Source organism: Citrus sinensis, chromosome 6 (genome assembly GCF_022201045.2).
Source record: "Citrus sinensis cultivar Valencia sweet orange chromosome 6, DVS_A1.0, whole genome shotgun sequence".
In the NCBI taxonomy this organism is placed as follows: domain Eukaryota; kingdom Viridiplantae; phylum Streptophyta; class Magnoliopsida; order Sapindales; family Rutaceae; genus Citrus; species Citrus sinensis.
In genome coordinates this window covers 4215854-4233600 of record NC_068561.1, presented here as the reverse complement: position 1 = coordinate 4233600, position 17747 = coordinate 4215854, and the positions used below count along the sequence as shown (strand labels likewise).

At 32.0% G+C, this 17747-nt stretch overlaps 2 protein-coding genes across 3 annotated transcripts; both read left to right on the top strand.

Annotated features, from left to right (window-relative positions):
• Positions 1 to 2941: 2941 nt before the first annotated feature.
• LOC102621288 (GDT1-like protein 3) lies at positions 2942 to 9479 on the top strand. Its single transcript, XM_006480358.4, has 8 exons — positions 2942 to 3245; positions 3322 to 3435; positions 3616 to 3714; positions 3876 to 3948; positions 6977 to 7062; positions 7817 to 7900; positions 8041 to 8100; positions 9173 to 9479. Exons 1-8 carry the CDS (start codon positions 3096 to 3098, stop codon positions 9359 to 9361), a joined length of 855 nt encoding a protein of 284 aa, XP_006480421.1. The 5' UTR covers positions 2942 to 3095; the 3' UTR covers positions 9362 to 9479.
• Positions 9480 to 12082: 2603 nt separating this feature from the next.
• Positions 12083 to 13882, top strand: LOC102621575 (CRIB domain-containing protein RIC4-like). Of its 2 annotated transcripts, none has more exons than XM_015531003.3 (3): positions 12083 to 12414; positions 12527 to 12661; positions 13507 to 13882. In XM_015531003.3, exons 1-3 carry the CDS (start codon positions 12255 to 12257, stop codon positions 13698 to 13700), a joined length of 489 nt encoding a protein of 162 aa, XP_015386489.1. In that variant the 5' UTR covers positions 12083 to 12254; the 3' UTR covers positions 13701 to 13882. The 2 variants fall into 2 exon arrangements, with proteins under 2 accessions (XP_015386489.1, XP_006480422.1); XM_006480359.4 differs by having other exon boundaries at positions 12088 to 12414; positions 13462 to 13882.
• The last annotated feature ends 3865 nt before the right edge of the window (positions 13883 to 17747 follow it).

Sequence of the window (17747 nt, the reverse complement as noted above, 5' to 3'; positions counted from 1 at the left end):
GCGTGATTAGAACTCGCCCTTTCATCCCGACACGTCATGCTATCGTCTTTATTATTGGTGCTTTGGCTTTCGTTTTCTCTTTTTGGTTCGAAAGTGGAATACTTCAATTGGCCACGCGACGAATGGAGGAAGCGAGAGAGTCGTTGTAATGCACGCGCAGAGAGTGAGATTGAAGTCGAACCGGGGTACCAGAATCTCGGACCGCTCCCTACAACTGCCTTTACTATTTCCAGGTTTTTTTTTGTTTTTATATGTTTCAGTAACTGCTCTTTCATTTCTGTCCTCATTTTTTGGTGCCTCATTTATTTTTTATTTTTTGGTTAAAAAGAATCTCATTTTGCCGTTTTAAAGAATTGATTTTAGTGTTATAGAGATATTTTATGGTGCATTTATCATTTATTTATTAAAATAGAGTTAGAATCGGAATCAAAATCAGAATCGTAAGACCTACTTTAATTTGGGAATGGGAAATAAGGTGAGAATGAGTTTATCATTTTTTATAATTATCAATTTAGCCCCCTCATAAAATCAAAAATACCTATTTTGTCCTCAGTTCAAAAATTAGTATAATTAATTAATTAATATATTAATATAATTAATTAATACATTAATATATTATTAGCAATAACTATTATTAATAATAATTTTTGAATAAATAATCACTATAATGTAAATACAGAATAATAATTATGACAATAGTTCCATTAAATACTCTTTAGTAATTTGTTACAATCTAACTCATTTTAATTCTAATTTCAAGATAAAATAAATACATTAGATAAAGTAAATACATTAATGACAATATAACTAATTTCCATTCCAATTCCTATCTATTCCTATTCTTGTTTACTAAACGCATCATTAGTGTCAATTTATCCTTTGAATTTTCAGTTATTTGATTGTGACGATAAAAATCTAAACTATGTCATAATAGATTTGATCTAAGTGATCTTATTAATTATATGAAATATAAATCGATAAATTATTGATCGTATAATATATATTAGTCATTCGAAAAATTTGATTTTTAAAATTTATAATTATCTTTTAATATTTTTATATAAGAATAAAGAAATAAATGATGCAAGAACGACTCTTGTGTTCAGGCACTAATATGAATACAAAGTTTATTAAAAAAATGTCACAAGTTTCACTTACAATCAGTTATCCGCCTAAAATTGAAATCTGTATTACCGAACCACCCTTTTTTAGTTAAAATTTGTTATTTTATGCTAACGTCCCAAGACTAAATTTCTAAATTCTAATGACATAGTGCTCTTTTTTCAAAGATTAAAACTGGTTTAGTTATAAATGTAACAATTAACTAACATTTTCCAAAACTTAGGTCAATAGGTGATAATATTGTGAGAGATTGAACAAAACCAAAAACGAGAACCGGCAATTGAAAGAGCAAACGCGCAACAATTTCAATTATTATTACACGGTTAAGTTACGTGATGGGATAACAAACTTTGGTGAAAGAAGCCTCATTAAATTTAATCAAATGATTGAAAATGTAACGAACAGTTAAAAAAAAAAAACAATGGTAAAATATGATAAAAACTGATAGGTAACTTGTCAATTTCCTTAATGTATGTAATATGTAATAACTAACACCCTATTATGCACAAGGCAATGACCAAGTAAAAGTAGTCTTCTTATTAATTAGCTCCTTTATGCATGTTTGGTATGACTTATTTAATAATAATAAGTGTTTATTTAATCCCGTAAACTCTTATTAAAATTTTTGTTGTTGTTTAACTATTTTCCAATAGAATTTTTAAAGATTAATTAAATTATTTTTCTTCTACTAGTAAAAATTTATATTTTAAATTTCTAGGAGTAAAGGTTGAAAAATTCTTTTTAAGTGTTAAAATATTTAAAATATTTTTTATTTATTTGACAATTTTATTTCATTCTTTTCATTAACCAACCAACTAATTTTTTTTTTTTTATAAAAAATCTACTTAAAAAAATATTAAAAAAAATCAATCAAATCGCGAGCTAGGAGAGTTAAATTTACACTTTTTAATTAACTCCATGGGAACCACAAGAACCTTCTTCAATAGCCTCAGATTGGGCCAAGGCTAGCGCGAGATGAACACTAAGTTAAGGGGAGCTAAGCGAGCATAAGAATAGATTCTAAAAGATCTTACAATTAATTTCTAAATAAGTAATAGAAAAATGCAACTTACATTCAAAAACTTTTTCCTCACTCTTCTTCTCTCCTTCATCAGCTCCTTCTTTCGCATTTTAAGTGGGTTTGGGGCAGTGCATCGAAACGGACTCTTAAGCACATTCATGTAGACTTAAAAGAGTGACCCTATTGGCACCCCTCTTTCTCTCTTATAAATCTTTACTATTCTGTATTTATAATTTTATCCTTTATATTTTAAATAGTATTAAAAATAAAAACTTACCTGATTGAAGTCGCATGTGATTTTGCTCTCGATATCTTTTTCCATCACAAACTCTTATACAAACAATAAAATGAAATTAATTTAAAAAGTAATAATTTAATTTAAGATAAGTTTTCCTCACTTATTAAATTTTTTTTTCCACATGTTAGGGGGCCAATCAAACTTTCTGCATACATTTGTTTTTTTTTTTTTCTTTCGAAATGGAATGGGATAGAAAGAATCGCTTATTAGGGTTTATTCACGAAAGCAAGCGGCATAAAAAGTTGAAAAGGGTTGAAATGAGAGAGGAGAGTTGCTCGTGCGGTTAGTTGAGGATAAACAACAATGAATGTTATTTTCATATTTTAAGAGTTAAATAGAATATTAAAAAAAAAAGGGTTCGAAAAGTAAAAGAGAGGGGTGCCAATAGCATCACTCATTCAAATGGGATTGGATCTTGCACATTTTAAATTTTTATGACTCCACTTTCGTCTTACTTTCCTTTAAAAATCGAAGCATTTTATTTTTTAAAAATTCGTGGTCAAATCCTCGGCAAATGCAGCCATTTCATATATAAGCCCCCCCCCCTCCCTCCCGCACTGCCACTGCAGAGATCTTGGCGCTTCAGCAAGGTCTCTCTCTCTTTCTCTCTGGCAGATCTGTTTGTTTCCCTCCAATTCTCTCTAAATTTACGACATGGGTTTGGTTTCAAACCCCGTCCGCTTTCTCTTCGTCGCCCTTTCCATCTTCTCTGCTCTTTCTGGCATCTCTGCTCAGGACGTCCTTTTTGAATCCGATAATGAAGACCCATCTCGATCTGCTAAAGATCTCGGCCGCCGTGGCTTGGTTAGCTTCTTTGTTCGCTTAGGATGCGTTAATGAGTTTCTTTAATTTTGTTTGATTAAATGGATTTCTTTGACAGATTTTATCGCAAGACCTTGAGAATGAACTCGGTACGATCCCTTTGAATATCGACTCGGGTCTTGGAGTTTTTGATGCCTTCATCGCAAGTTTTTCGATGATCATTGTTAGTGAGGTTTGTGCTTTCACATTTCCTAATCTTTTATGAATGCGTTGCTTCTTTCTGAATTCGCCACTTAGATTCATGTGGTATGTTTGTTTTTTGGTTGGGGGCGGGGGGGGGGGGGGTTAATATTTAAGACTAATCTGTTTGCTATGTACCGCCTAATGAATCTTTGGAGGTTTGTGATACTAGATTGGAGATGAGACTTTCATAATAGCAGCACTTATGGCAATGCGTCATCCCAAGTCAACCGTTTTGTCGGGTGCGCTCTCTGCTCTGTTTGTTATGACTGTAAGTTAGCCCTCTCTGATTTGGTGGTTGAAGTATTGTATGTTATACTTTCTTTTACCCAGATCATTTTTGTTTTCGATAATGCAATGCTTTTGCAGGGCCTGCCCTTTTCATTTATACTTGATGTTTTCAAGGTTAAAATTGTAGTGCATTTCAATTAGGTACTTTCTACTGGACTAGGTAGGATTGTGCCGAACTTGATATCAAGGAAGCATACAAATAGTGCTGCTACAGGTATATATTTTCTTTATTCCTCTCTTCCCCACCCCTTTTACTTAGCTATCTGTAGCTTTATGCTTCTTCCGTGTTGCCTTTATGCACTCTATATGTTATGTTGCTTTTGTGTGCTTTTGTTTTATAGATATGCAGAAAATCAATATTGGTTATGTAATTCTGTTATTGGTCTCTGTCTGGCAGTATTAGATTCCTGTTTTCTTTTTGTCCTTTTTTTTTCCAATTCTCTTTTTCTTTGAACTACTTTCTATATTGTAATTTGTTTGATGTAGTTTTCTTTTATATGATTTTACTTATCAGCATAGTTGTTTGTTGTTTAGTAGTTATTGAATTTATTAGCCAATCGAGGAGGCAATTCTGTTTAACCATCTGTGATCTATGGCTTATCGTGAAGGGGACTTACCAGCTAAATTGAATGGGATAAAACATCTATCTGACTAGGTTATTTAGTTGAGGTTTTATTTTCTTTTATAAATTTGTAAAACTTCAAATAATTGAACATTAGGAAACCCCTCGTGCAGTCTAGATCTTTAAGTTATGTGTTCTGTCTATATAGAAAGTTATTAGCAATGATGGATGTGAGATGAAGCATCCATGGTGAAGGAGAGTATACTTAAAATGCTAGAAATAATGTAAAAGAAGGACCAATTATTGAGGGGAAGTTAATAAAAAACCAACATTTTCAAAGACTTGAGGCTTGCATAAATGCAAAAGGAAGCGAAGAGTTCTTTGACTGAAGGAAGAGAAGATTTCGGCCACTGTTAAGGTATGTCTTTTAGATTTGGTTTCCTGTGAGTTGTATTTTCTCGCACTGACAGCCATAACCGAGTCTTAGCTGGTGGTTTTTGGCAAAACCTAAAATGGGTACAATTAAAAATATGGGTACTTAGGTTTTTTGCCAAGATTAAGATTTGTGAATTGGCACACACATTTGGCTGATAGTGTCTATCTTGTCTGTTACACTTTGAGGCTCGAAATTGAGTTTGTTTAACAGTGTTTTTGCCTTGAATTTTTGTTTGTACTTCACATAAGTAGACAAAGGCAGAGATGAAGCAGAATGGGTATTGGGACATAAAATGTGAAATTAGAGGCATTACATAGTTATTGCTTGTTCATCCCCTTGGAGTGGTCTGTTAGTGGTAGATAATCACGTAAAAAAATAGGAGGGCTAGGATTCACTCTCTCATTCTCAGTTCAACACATGTCGCACTGCACTTTTTCTTTGTTAATTCACAGCACAAAACATGTCTTTTGTCTCTTCTATTCAATTTTCTATTTCACTTGAACATCATCCAATATTTCAAAATAATTACACCAACACCCAAGCCACATGTTAACTTCATTTAATTTTACAATATTTTCCCTTAAAATATAAAGCTTATTGAACACTCTTGCAAAGAATTTGGAAGGTATTTCGTCTTTATTTGTTAATTGTCATTAAAAAAAAATATTTCTTTGAAATTATGTTTGAATAATCATTAAATTACATATTAATAAACTTTGAAAGCTAATTGCTTGCTTAGAAGACTAAATTTTACATAAAAATTTTTTGTATATTTTTCTTTTTTTCTCTTTTTTATTTTCTTTTAAATCTAAAATAATTATTTAATTCAACTTTAAACTTTTAAAAATATCTTTCATAACCATTCAACAGATTATAAATTTTGGAAAGTCATTTCTGAATTATGAACCGAATAGTTTTCTTTATGCGAATTCTACTTTTTATATGGATATAAAGGACAGTGTCGTATCCTAATTCTCTCATTGACTCATAGAATTACAAATTAGATTAGTGACAGTTTCAAACAAATCATTGATAGACATGAGTTAACTATAAGATTGATTTTTAGTATCTGAGGTATATTGAAAGCTGAGGAGTATTCAAAAACATTTATATTTGAAGGCACAATATTGTTGAATTAATTGAAGTGGACATGTGGCATGGATGTAGTCAACTTTGAAAAGAATTAGGTGATGTTTGAGTCAGCTTAAAAATAAGAGACAGAACATGTTTGGTGCTGTGAATAAACATAGAAAAGGGTGCTTGGAACATGTGCCACATTGATAATGAGAGAGTGACTCAGTTGCTCATTTGAGCGACTTAAAAACTAGAAAGCAAAATCTGCTTTTGCCAGTCAAACATTGAAAAACTATAAGTAAATAATTATTTGTTGTGTTTGGAAGTCATTTCCTTTTTGAATGGGAAACATTTCATGCAAGATAAATGGTTGCGTTGTCTAAACTGCCTTCAATCAGTTCCTATATGCCCCATAGTGTTTGTGGAGATAATAATGCAATTACCTGGAAAAGAAATTCGAAATTTCTCTTACTACAACTGATGGAACATTGCCTTACCAAATAAATTGTAGTATGTATGAAATTTTCTAGTGCTGAAATTTGGCGCTTGCAGATGATTTATTGAAATGTAATTAATATAGGAAAATGTTATGATCAGATTTTTTTGAGATATTTGAGCTATCAGATGATTTGGTGGTATCATTGATCTGGCCTGAGTTCTGATGTGGGTCAAATCAAACATGTCAATGAACCAGTGGATTTATCCTCATTAGTCTGATTTCATTTTAGTGAGATATTTAGGTTCAATATCCAGTGCTTACTAACCATTAAAGCAAATTGTATGTATCATGTCCGGATGTCCCTTTATGGTAGACCCTGGAAGTATAAAGCTTTGAGCTTGAGCACAATGGCGCTGGTTCACATAGGAAAATGAAAACTAGTGAAGAATGCCCCTACCAACTTTGGTTCGCTCTTCTGACTTCTAAATTTTGTGTTGCATTTTGTCTTGGCCGTATTTCATCCTATTTCATTTTGATGTTTGACAATATGAGCTAATTATGAATTAGACAGTTTAACATGATCCATGCATCTTGTTTCCTTTTGTGTGCAGTTCTGTATGCATTTTTTGGGCGTATTTCATCCTATTTCATTTTGATGTTTGACAATATGAGCTAATTATGAATTAGACAGTTTAACATGATCCATGCATCTTGTTTCCTTTTGTGTGCAGTTCTGTATGCATTTTTTGGGCTGCGGTTACTATACATAGCTTGGATGTCAGATCCAAAATCAGGTCAGAAGAAAGAAATGGAGGAGGTATGTTTTTGCTGCGGTCTAAGCCAGTTTCAGCTTTCAAAGTTAATTTCCTTCAACTGAAGAAGACAAAAAAGTTGAATATAATATGGATTGCTGTGCAGAGTTGGTGATTGTTGTGTGTAGCTGCAGCAGTATTCATTCTTATTTTCACAAACACACACACTAGATACTCTGAAATCTCTCAACCTTTGTAAATTGACCAAGCTTTAAACTGGAGACTACTGTTGGACCCTGTAATTAAGGCACTTCTGGGCTAAAATTTCTAGGATGTGACTTCAAGGTTTTGAATACCTGACTTCTTAGTTGGAAAGCCAAAGTTTTAGCTTCGGTTAAGGTATTGAGAGGCCAAGATGCTTGTTTGTTTCCAGTGGTAAATTAACTTAAACCATAATTGCAAGTCTTATTCGTCTTTAAATAACTAAAAATGTTTGGTGTTAGTTAAACCTTTTACTGTGGTACTTACATAAACCTAAGCTCATACAGAAATTTCTTGCTGCATAACATATTGAAATAGACAGAAGTGACATGTGCTAATCAGTCTGCTAATATTCGGTAATCTACTTGTGTTTGTTATTTTTAGCTCATTTTTTATTGTTCTATTTTGTTTTTTTTTTTATTTTTTTCTGCTGTTATGGCACCATATTATTACTGTTCTTATTCGTGCACTAATTGGCTTTCTGATCCTTTTCTTTTTTTACCCCTCATAATTATACCATGCATAACTTGAATGCTCTTTTGGCATTCAAATATTCAGGTGGAGGAGAAACTTGAGTCAGGGCAAGGGAAGACAACCTTCCGCCGTTTCTTCTCAAGATTCTGTACTCCCATATTTCTAGAGGTTGGCTTTAGTAATTTACTTAAAATTCTGTGCCTGTATTGGTACAATTTCCCTGCTTTTATTGTTTGTGACATTGTTATGTTAGTTCACTCCAATTTTATGATTGTTATTTCAGCTAAGCACCTGTTATTATTTTGCAGTCATTTATTTTGACATTCCTGGCAGAGTGGGGAGATCGTAGCCAGATAGCCACAATTGCTGTAAGTTTATATTTTCTTTTCTTGATTCCTTTTCTTTTATCATAGTAGTGCTGTTGAGTTTTAAATTCACTCTGTATCTTTGTCCTATGGAGACCGCTATGTATTAGTATTATATAGTGCTTAACCTTCCGTAATGGTAGAAGTGACTTATACATCATTTGCAATTGGAAATATTTTCATATATATATATATATATATGTATGTGTATGTATGTATGTATGTATGTATGTATGTATATGTGTGTGTGTGTGTGTGTGTGTGTGTGTGTGTATGTATATGTATGTATGTATGTATGTTTGTATGTGTGTATGGAGAGAGAGAGAGAGAGAGAGAATAGTTTTTTGGTCCAGGATTTCAAAGTGCAAGAAAATTCAGGAAAGTTTTAAAACGTGGGGTTTAAAAGGCTTAAAACTTAAAGCGCATTTTCCCAGACTTTCTCACACTTTAAAATCTCAAATCAGAAAACTATTAATAGATAGTTGGTTTTTTGGTTCGGGATTTTAAAGTACGGGAAAGTTTCAAAGCGTGGGTTTAAAATGTTTAAAACTTAAAGCACATAAATCGCACGGTTTATGTGTTTTTTAAGACTTTCCCGCACTTTAAAATTCCAGACCAGAAAACTTATCTATATATATATATATATATATGTATGTATGTATATGTATATGCATGTATTTATGCATGTGTATGACCATATTTTTCCAGTTAGTTGATTACATGTTCGCTTCTTACTGTATACGAGTTTCTGATGAGTCTCTGTAAAGCACTGTATATTCGGAGTTGTATTATTGCAAAAATTAAGACACCTTTTTTTAGTTTCAACACTATCAATTTTTTATTGCCAATTTTTTGGGTAAGGTCTACTGTGTATTTCCTTGTAATTAAGGCCGGTTTGGTTCATTCTTGTTCTTTATTAATTGAGTGTGAGAATCTTCATTAATGGTATGCAGCTGATATAATATTGGTGTTTGTAGAAACTATATGACAATAGCACGAACCTCAATGTCACGCAGCATATTATTCTTGTACCATATTTATAGTCATGTATACATGATAATTTCTGTTTCTGCAGTTGGCAACACACAAAAATGCCGTTGGAGTTGCAGTTGGGGCCACAATAGGACACACAATCTGTACATCACTGGCCGTGGTGGGTGGGAGCATGCTGGCGTCAAAGATTTCACAACGTACGGTTGCTACAATAGGAGGCTTGCTCTTCCTTTGCTTTTCCTTGTCTTCATACTTTTACCCTCCCCTGTAAGTTTGAAATCGTAGCCTAACCTCATTCTTTTAGAGTGTCTACGCTCTCTTTTTCAATTTTGTAATGATAAACACTGAAAAATGTTTTATGATAATTAATTAAGCACCAGTTTTTCTTATTCTTTGTACAATTAGTGATATTTTTTTTTTTTGAGAAGGACTTGAATATCTCAACTTGAAAGTATCACCAACCAAAGTATATTTGATGGATTTTAAAAGTTTTTGCAAGCAGTACCTTTTGTGTTGCTTGCTTGTTTCCTTTTCAGCAAGCAAACTACTAATCTCATATAGAAATTTAAAGAAATGAAACAATTTGTGCAAGAAAATTTGCATGAGTCAAATATGAAGATTCACAATAACTTGTTTCTTCATGGTTTATGAATTATGTTGGTTGGACTTGGCAGAATCTACAATTTTAAAGGACTTTTTGCATACGCGATAATAAGTTAGAAAATTTATTGTACTCTGAAATTTAAAGATTACAATGACAATGGGGATTTCAAATTTCTAGAATTACAAATTAACAAGGAAACAGAAGATAAGAAGACTTAAGGATATGACTCAAAATCTGATCAAAAGTCTATGTAAAACCCTTCAAGGATAGAAATCAATATTAAGAAAAGGGTAAATTTCAGATTGGCCTCTTGATAAATTGACACATTTCAATCTTAACCTATTGAAAAAATTCAATCCAGTCCCCTTTTATCATTAAAAAGAAAAAAAAATTGGTGAAGAATCTCATCAATGCAACTGCCATTTAGCTTAATCTTTTGAATGATAAAAAGAGGTCTGTTGATGTTTTCAATAGTTTGAAGGGTAAATTTAAAAAAAAATGACCATGGCTATTTTGGAGTTGTTTTAAGGCAGAGCACAACTTATAATCACACATGCAAAGTGATAATAGAAAAAAAAAACACGTTATAACTTTAATTGTGTGGTTATTATAGAATAGTTCACTGTAGAGCGGTTCCAACATAACTAAATTCCAAAGAAAATTCATCGTTTTTAATTTACGGATAAATAGAAATTAACCCATTAAGAAAAAGAGGGGAAAAATAGAATCCCTACAAAGGGATTTGTATAAGTTGGAGGACAATGTGCTTGATGAGAATATATACAGTGACTGATCACTAAAGTTTCATTCATTATATTTGAGTATGTCTTAGTACTCATTTGAGTGTTTCTTTACAACAAGCTAGTATTCAAAAGTTATTATGAAAATTGCCATTGGTTTCTGTTAAAGAATTGTCTGTTTTCTGATTAGGTATTGTATATTCATCAATCAATTACTTGAGGTATTTGCCTCAGCGAATTATGAACCTCTAATGGTCAAGTAATTATGAGAATTTTGTTATGATTCATTCTATTAAACAGAAATATCTTTGTCCCCAACAAGAAGAAAATAAAAATAAAAATGAAGTATCTGTTAATTCAACCTTCAATCACTGTCTCGTACTTCTTTAGAATGAAGAAATGTTGAATTTGGTCTTTATCACCCAAAGCTCATATAAAGTTTTTGTAGAATTTAATGGATCGCTTGGGATGCACTACTTTAAGTTAGGTATGGTTGAAATGATGAAGTAAGCAAAACAAAATCGAAACAAAAAATCAAAAATCAAAAAATGAAAAAAAAAATCGTATAAAGATTAAAAAAGAAAAAAAAATTGGTAGCTTATTGTATAAGAGAGGCAAGTGAGTGTAGGGAGCCCACTTTGTAGAGTCTTGAATTTGAAAAAGTTCATTTGGTGGGCATTTCATCACTAGGCTTAAAATTGCAGTTCTACCTAATTCATGTGACTGCATGTTTATTTGGTGGGCATTTATGCAAGTTTGTGTATATAGAGCACCCATTAAGAAAAATTTTATGCTTAGGATCATATATATTCATCAATCAATTGCTTGAGGTATATTTTCATGCTCAAGATCATATACAAGAAGGTTAAAATCAAAATTTTCTCCTAGTGTGAGCTATAATTTAAGCAATATATGTTTGAATATACACAATTAATTAGTCTCAAATATATTTAACAATTAATATTCTCCAATATTAGATTGTTATAGAAACTTACTTGGTCTGTATTACATTAATTGTCGAAGAAACCCACTTGACCTAAAAATTTAAGTTGATTAATCAAATCTCAAAAATAGTATTAATAAGTGATCCTAACATATCCCATTACGTCAAATGAGGACTCAAACAACAAGCTTTATATGTGAACCATAAGACAAGAAAGACCAGAAGTGAGGCAAAAATTGGAATGTATTGAGAACTTGGAAAGGTAGCTTCAAACATGAGTCATAGGATGTATTAATCATACCCTCTTAATCAATAATATTATCAAATCACAGTTGATTGTTAAAAAAAATTAAAAAATAAATTAAATGAGAATAATAAACCTCACACACTAAACACCAATTCTTGCGTCTTCTTTTATTTTGAACTTTTAGTCTCGGATTACTGCAGTCTGCGGAAGCTAAACGTATTCACGATCAACCGAGCTACAACTTGGAGGAATCATTATTGTTATTTTAAGTAGATTAATTTTTAAAACAATCCTATATTTAACACTAAAATAATTACACGTCGAGGCATAATATCCCCTAGTTTGATGTATCCAAAAGCATTACCCTCTCCCTCTACATCTACCAAACTAACAAATCATAATGATGATGATCATCGTGTGTGTAGATTTGACTTTATATACGTAATATAATTGTAACTTGATAACAAAGCCATGATCCAACCATTATAACAAACCAATTTTGCATTTCCCTCAACAACTCATTGATCCACATCCACTCTCTCTCTCTCTCTCGATTCCTTTTAGCTTTTTTATTTTTATTGTTCATTTTTGGCTGCCACTAAAAGCATTAAGAGAAAATAGAACAAAAAAATGAGAGACAGAATGGAAAGATTTGTTCTTCTTCCATTCTCGGCTGGGTGTGTCTCTGAATCAAGCATTAATGTTGCTGTTCAACGACAACAACAGCAGCAACAATCTCGAAGATCAAAGCCACCACCAGCTGATAATCACAAAAGCACTTCTGGAACAGGTGCTTGTTAACTCTTTTATTTCTAATTTTCACAAAAGCACTTCTGCATGCTGCATGCATTGATGGGGTTTGTTTAATTTTTTTTATTTTTTTATTTTGTGTGTGTGTGAAGGAAATCGAGAAGAGGACGAAGAAAGTTTATCAAGTAATGAAAGCATGAAGAGTTCATTTAGGTTGTCAAAGCCTGATATCTCTACTGGCTTCCACAGGCTGTTTAAAAGCTTCAAAAGCTTCTCTCAATTATTTGGTAAGCTTAATTTAAGACTTAAATTGAGATACAATAAATTTTCATTCATTTTTCTTTACGATATCTAATGTTTTTAACTAATTTTTTCACGCAAAATGCTGAATTTTTTATGCTGGCAACTTAGACACCATCTCTACTGATGGACTAGAATGTATTCGTTCATTATTTGTGTCACAATGATGATGATTCATTCTTAGTAACTACTTTGTTTAAAAGAAAAATGTCCACGCAGCTAGTTGATTTTCTTTAAAGAAATTTTATGTATTTTTAATTTTTTTTTATGGTTTTTGACTAATAGATAAATACAATTTTTGTATTTTTTTAAAAGAAAAACTGTGCATATTTTATATTTACTAAAAAAAATTGTGGTGGACGTACTCATCTCAACTGCTGTTTTATTTATTTATCCACTTCCTAATTAACTAAGCTTTAGTTTTTATTTTTGAGATATTTTTATAGTTAAACTAATCGAAGTTTCTTGTTTTTTTAATTTGTTATATACCTAAAAATTTACAGTATCTCATGCATATTGTTAATGACAAGATTAACATGATTAAAAACATTGTTAAAAAACAAATTATTGTTGATTGTAATTTTTTTTTCTTAAAAGGCAAAGCTGTATATATTTTTAACCTTTTATCTCCCCAAAGATTTGAATCCCCTTGGGGGCTTGTCGATAGTAAATTTGTTTTTTTCATTAATTACATGAATAAACTGATCTTCATTCAATAAAAATAGGTAATTATCTCTTTTTTGATTAATTGTTTTTGGTTTTTTTTTTAAATCATGTTATCTTGTAGTGTACAAGGAGATTGATGAAGGACTGGTGAATGATATTGAAATAGGGTTTCCAACAGATGTGAAGCATGTAACACATATAGGAATTGATGGTTCTGCAACTACAAATAATCCAGTCAAAGGCTGGGAAGATCTGATTGCCCCAGAGCTTCTTCCTCATCTCCCTTCTGTTTCTTTGAGGCAATTTGAGCTTTCCATGGCTGCTCAAGCCGATGCAGATCTTGTTAAGGATTCCACTTAATTAGCTAGCTAATAATAGATCTTAAGTATTTAAACTTGTATAACCATCACTGAAATCATATTGAGTTTCTTTTCTATATATGTCGTTGTATGTATAAATATATTCTAGAATTAAAGTTTCGATATGGTGGTTGTGTGCATGATTGAAGCTTCACGACATAAAAGAATTTGCTCTTTTGTAATCATGTTATTTTCAGATCTCACCTTTGTATTATCCTCGTTTGGAAATCCTGAGGCGTGTTTGACAATGACTTCCAAAATTGTCAAAAGGATTTCTTTTGCATTAAAAAAGACTCTTTTTCAACTAATGAGCTATCTCCTTTGATTAAGTCAATTAAAGATCTCATTAGTCGCAGCTGGTGCATTACCATTAATCATGTTTACAGGGAGGCTAATTTTGCAGCGGACTTCTTAGCAAACCATGCGCTATCTTTTCCTTTGGGTCTTCATTTGTTCCCAAATCCTCCTCCTGGTATCATTGCTTACCTTCAGCATGACATGTATGGGGTAGCTTACCCACGTTTTGTTTTTCCTTAGCTCTTTTTAGAGCCACTTTGTATCAAAAAAAAAAAAAAGTGTCTTTTTAATTACTTCCAAAATTGTCAAAAGGCGTGTTTGGAAATCCTGAGGCGTGTTAAATACAAATTCACTTACTAATTACTTCAGTAAAAAATAAATAAGCTATGAGCAATATAAGTATGTACCAATCAGCTTGTATATTAAATAAATCTTTTTTTAATTTTTATAATATTATATAAAATAAAATCAAAGTTGAACATAGTATCTCCTCTCTGAGAAATTCTAGAATACCTCTGATGTATTACAACCAATTGATGCATGCATGACATGTGTAATTGAATTTGATATAACTACCACTTGCATGATGGTTTTTCAAAATAAATGCACACATGTTATAGTATTATTTACTCATTATATGACCGACGTGGCACCTCTGATGTATTCTAAAATTTATCCTCCAGAATATGCAGTTATAGTACTAACGAAAGAGCGAGAAAAAGTAGTGTAGGACAGGCGCACCACATCATAGAAAATCCGAAAGGGTTTTAGGTATGACTTTAAACAACTTGATGTGAACCATTTCAGTCCTTCAATCACTATAGAATTATGCTACGGCTCGCTCGCAGTTAAGAGGAAACTAAGAAATGTTGACTCTTTACGTAATTCCAAGCTCATGTAACTAAAGACTCTAAAGGAGTATAAGTGAAGATTAAGGCTCCGTTTGGTACAGCTTATTAAATAAAGCTTATAACAGTAGAGTTTATAGCAGTAGATTTTATACCAATAGAGCTTTTGGATAAAAAGTCATTGGGTTTTTTTTTTTTTTGAATGACATTGGGTGTTTGGTTGTCAATAAAAAAAGCACTTTTGAACCATTAAACTGTGTGATATTTTTTATATTATCTATTTTTAGAAAAGCTCTATAACCTCTACTCCCAAAAGCTCAAATTTTGGGCTTTTTCTAGTAGAGATAAATTAACTTATTTAAGCTAAAAAAAAATCTACTAAAAAAATAACCAAACACCATAAAAATTTTAAAAAAGTGCTTATACGATTAAATAAGCACTTATGGCTCTTAAATAAACCATACCAAACATGCACTAAACCACAAAGCTTGATCTTTAAGGAGATTGAAGAGACAAGATTTAGAGTTCACCTTCGAAGTAGAAAATGCAAATATGTTTTTCAGTCTTGTATTTGCAGTGATGGTATGGTTGGATAAAAACACAAAGTGAAGAATAAGAGTGGTCTATTATTGTCACAGTTCTATTTCTTCCATGCACACAAGGACTTCTCCAAAGAGCTGGATCTTAACTTTGTCACAGTTAAGATAAAACAGGTCAATATTGGCTCTTCAGGTAATTGCAAAGCTCATGGTTCATGTAAGAAACTTTGAAGGAGTTTTAGTGAAAACTAAACCAAAGAGCTTGATCCTAAAAAGATTGGAGAAACACAAGATTTCAAGCTCACCTTTCAAGAAGAAAATTCATATATGGTTTTTTATCATGTATCTGGGGAGCTGGTATGGTTGGACAAAAGCATCAAGTGAGGATACGATGGTGGTATTTGTTGAGATGTAAGTAATTAGTAATCTAGTAAATTGAATAAGAAGTTTGAAGGGTTCTATGGCTTGTTTTCAACATGAATTAAAGGGATGTGGCTTGGGAAATCTAAAACATGATTAATGTAATCTCTAGAGTTTTGTATACTACATATAAATATAAACTCTAGTTGTACTAAAAAAATAGCTGAGAAAAGTTAAGCAATTTTTCAGCAACAAACTCTGTTTCTAAATAAAATTTCTTCTATACTTCCACTTACACCCAAAAAATTTGGTATCAGAGCTTTTCCAAAACACCCTCAAAATGACGTCAAATACCCTACCCACATAATTTTCATATGCTCCCAATCAAGTTCCAATAATATTTGAAGGGGTTCATTTTGAATATTGGAGTAGTCAAATGAAAACCTTTTTTCTCTCCCAAAATTTATAGGATATTGTTAAAAAGATAGATAGGCTAAACCATCTAAATATGGGAGTTCTTCAGATTGGACTCACATCAACAACAATACAAAGAAAACATATAGAGAAATGCCACAACACTTTGATATATCCAGCAACGTGTTAGTAAGTCAAATTTTTCCAAAGTTTTTGGTGTCAAAAAGGCTAAAATTGCTTGGAAAATTCTATAAGAATAATTTCAAGGTCATGAAAAGGCAGTCACTATCAAGTTGCAGACTTTGTGGAAAGAGTTCTATAATTTATTAATGAAAGACTATGAAGGAGTTCAGGATTTTGCAACAGAGTTACTGAGATTGTGAACCAGATTAAAGGTTGTGGGGACACAACTAAAGACAAGAAGGTGAATCAAAAGGTGTTGAGAAGTCTTCATTCAAAGTTTGATCCTACAACAACCATTGAAGAATCAAGGGATCTATCTGAGATGACTTTTTCAGATTTGTCAGGATCATTATGGCCTCATGAGCAAAGAATCAATCCTTCTTCAAGTCAACCCAGGGAGCAAGCTTTTCAGTCCAAGACTGATAATCCAAATCAAAATAGAAGCGACAAGAAAGACTAGAAGAACAAAGGCTTGTCTCAAAGAAATGGAAAATGTGACAAAAGGCGAAGATAATTGAACAAAAAACGCAACAAGTGGAAAAAATGACAGAGGGAACTCACAACAAAATTTAGATTCTCAATGCATTATTTGTAATCGATCTAATCATGAATCAAAAGATTGTTGTTATAAATGCAAGATGTCGCATTCCTAACCATTCTTAAAGGAATTGCTGGTATCAAAATAAAAAAAAAGGCAAATATGACAAAGAAAAGTGATGAAGGTTACTTGTTTTATTCAAGTAAAGATGTTGAACATGAATAACAACATTTGCAGTACTCAGATAATAGTTGTAGTAACCATGTGACTAGAGAATGTGGCATTTTCATTAGCATTGACCAAAGTTTTAATTCGCAAGTGAAGCTTAAAGACGGAAAGATGCAGAAAGCTGTGGGAAAAGGCACTTTTGCTGTCTATATAGAAGGATGTGGCAAAAAGCTCATTTCGGATGTTCTTTATGTTCCAAATTTAACTCAGAACCTCTTGAGTGCAGGGCACCTAATTTAAAAGGGTTTTTCAATTTATTTTGAAGATGAAAAATTTAAAATTATTAATAAAACTAAAATCGCATAGTGGCCACTATTGAAATGTCAAAGAATAATGTTTTTCCTATTGTTATGGCATTTGATAAGAATGTTGCTCTAAAAACTGAAAATTCAGATTCGTCATATTTATCGCGTCTCAGATATGGTCATTTAAACTATAAAGGGTGAATCTGCTAAAGCAAAAGAACTAGTGATTGGGTTACCTGATGTTGGAAGACATGAAAAAGTTTGTGAGGGCTGTATATATGGAAAAATGAGTAGACTTCCATTTTCTAAAACTTCGTGGAGAGCCAAAGCTCTGTGGAGTTGGTGCATGCTAATATTTTTGGTCCTACAAGGACTCTCTCTCTCTCTCTCTCTCTC

Bases quoted from the DNA above. Each gene is read 5' to 3' on its own strand.
- LOC102621288 (XM_006480358.4), top strand. From the start codon at position 3,096: ATGGGTTTGGTTTCAAACCCCGTCCGCTTTCTCTTCGTCGCCCTTTCC. The intron at 7,901-8,040 runs GTTGGCTTTAGT...ATTATTTTGCAG, and splicing joins GTACTCCCATATTTCTAGAG to TCATTTATTTTGACATTCCT. The intron at 8,101-9,172 runs GTAAGTTTATAT...CTGTTTCTGCAG, and splicing joins GCCAGATAGCCACAATTGCT to TTGGCAACACACAAAAATGC.
- LOC102621575 (XM_006480359.4), top strand. From the start codon at position 12,255: ATGAGAGACAGAATGGAAAGATTTGTTCTTCTTCCATTCTCGGCTGGG. The intron at 12,415-12,526 runs GTGCTTGTTAAC...GTGTGTGTGAAG, and splicing joins CAAAAGCACTTCTGGAACAG to GAAATCGAGAAGAGGACGAA. The intron at 12,662-13,461 runs GTAAGCTTAATT...GTTATCTTGTAG, and splicing joins AAGCTTCTCTCAATTATTTG to TGTACAAGGAGATTGATGAA.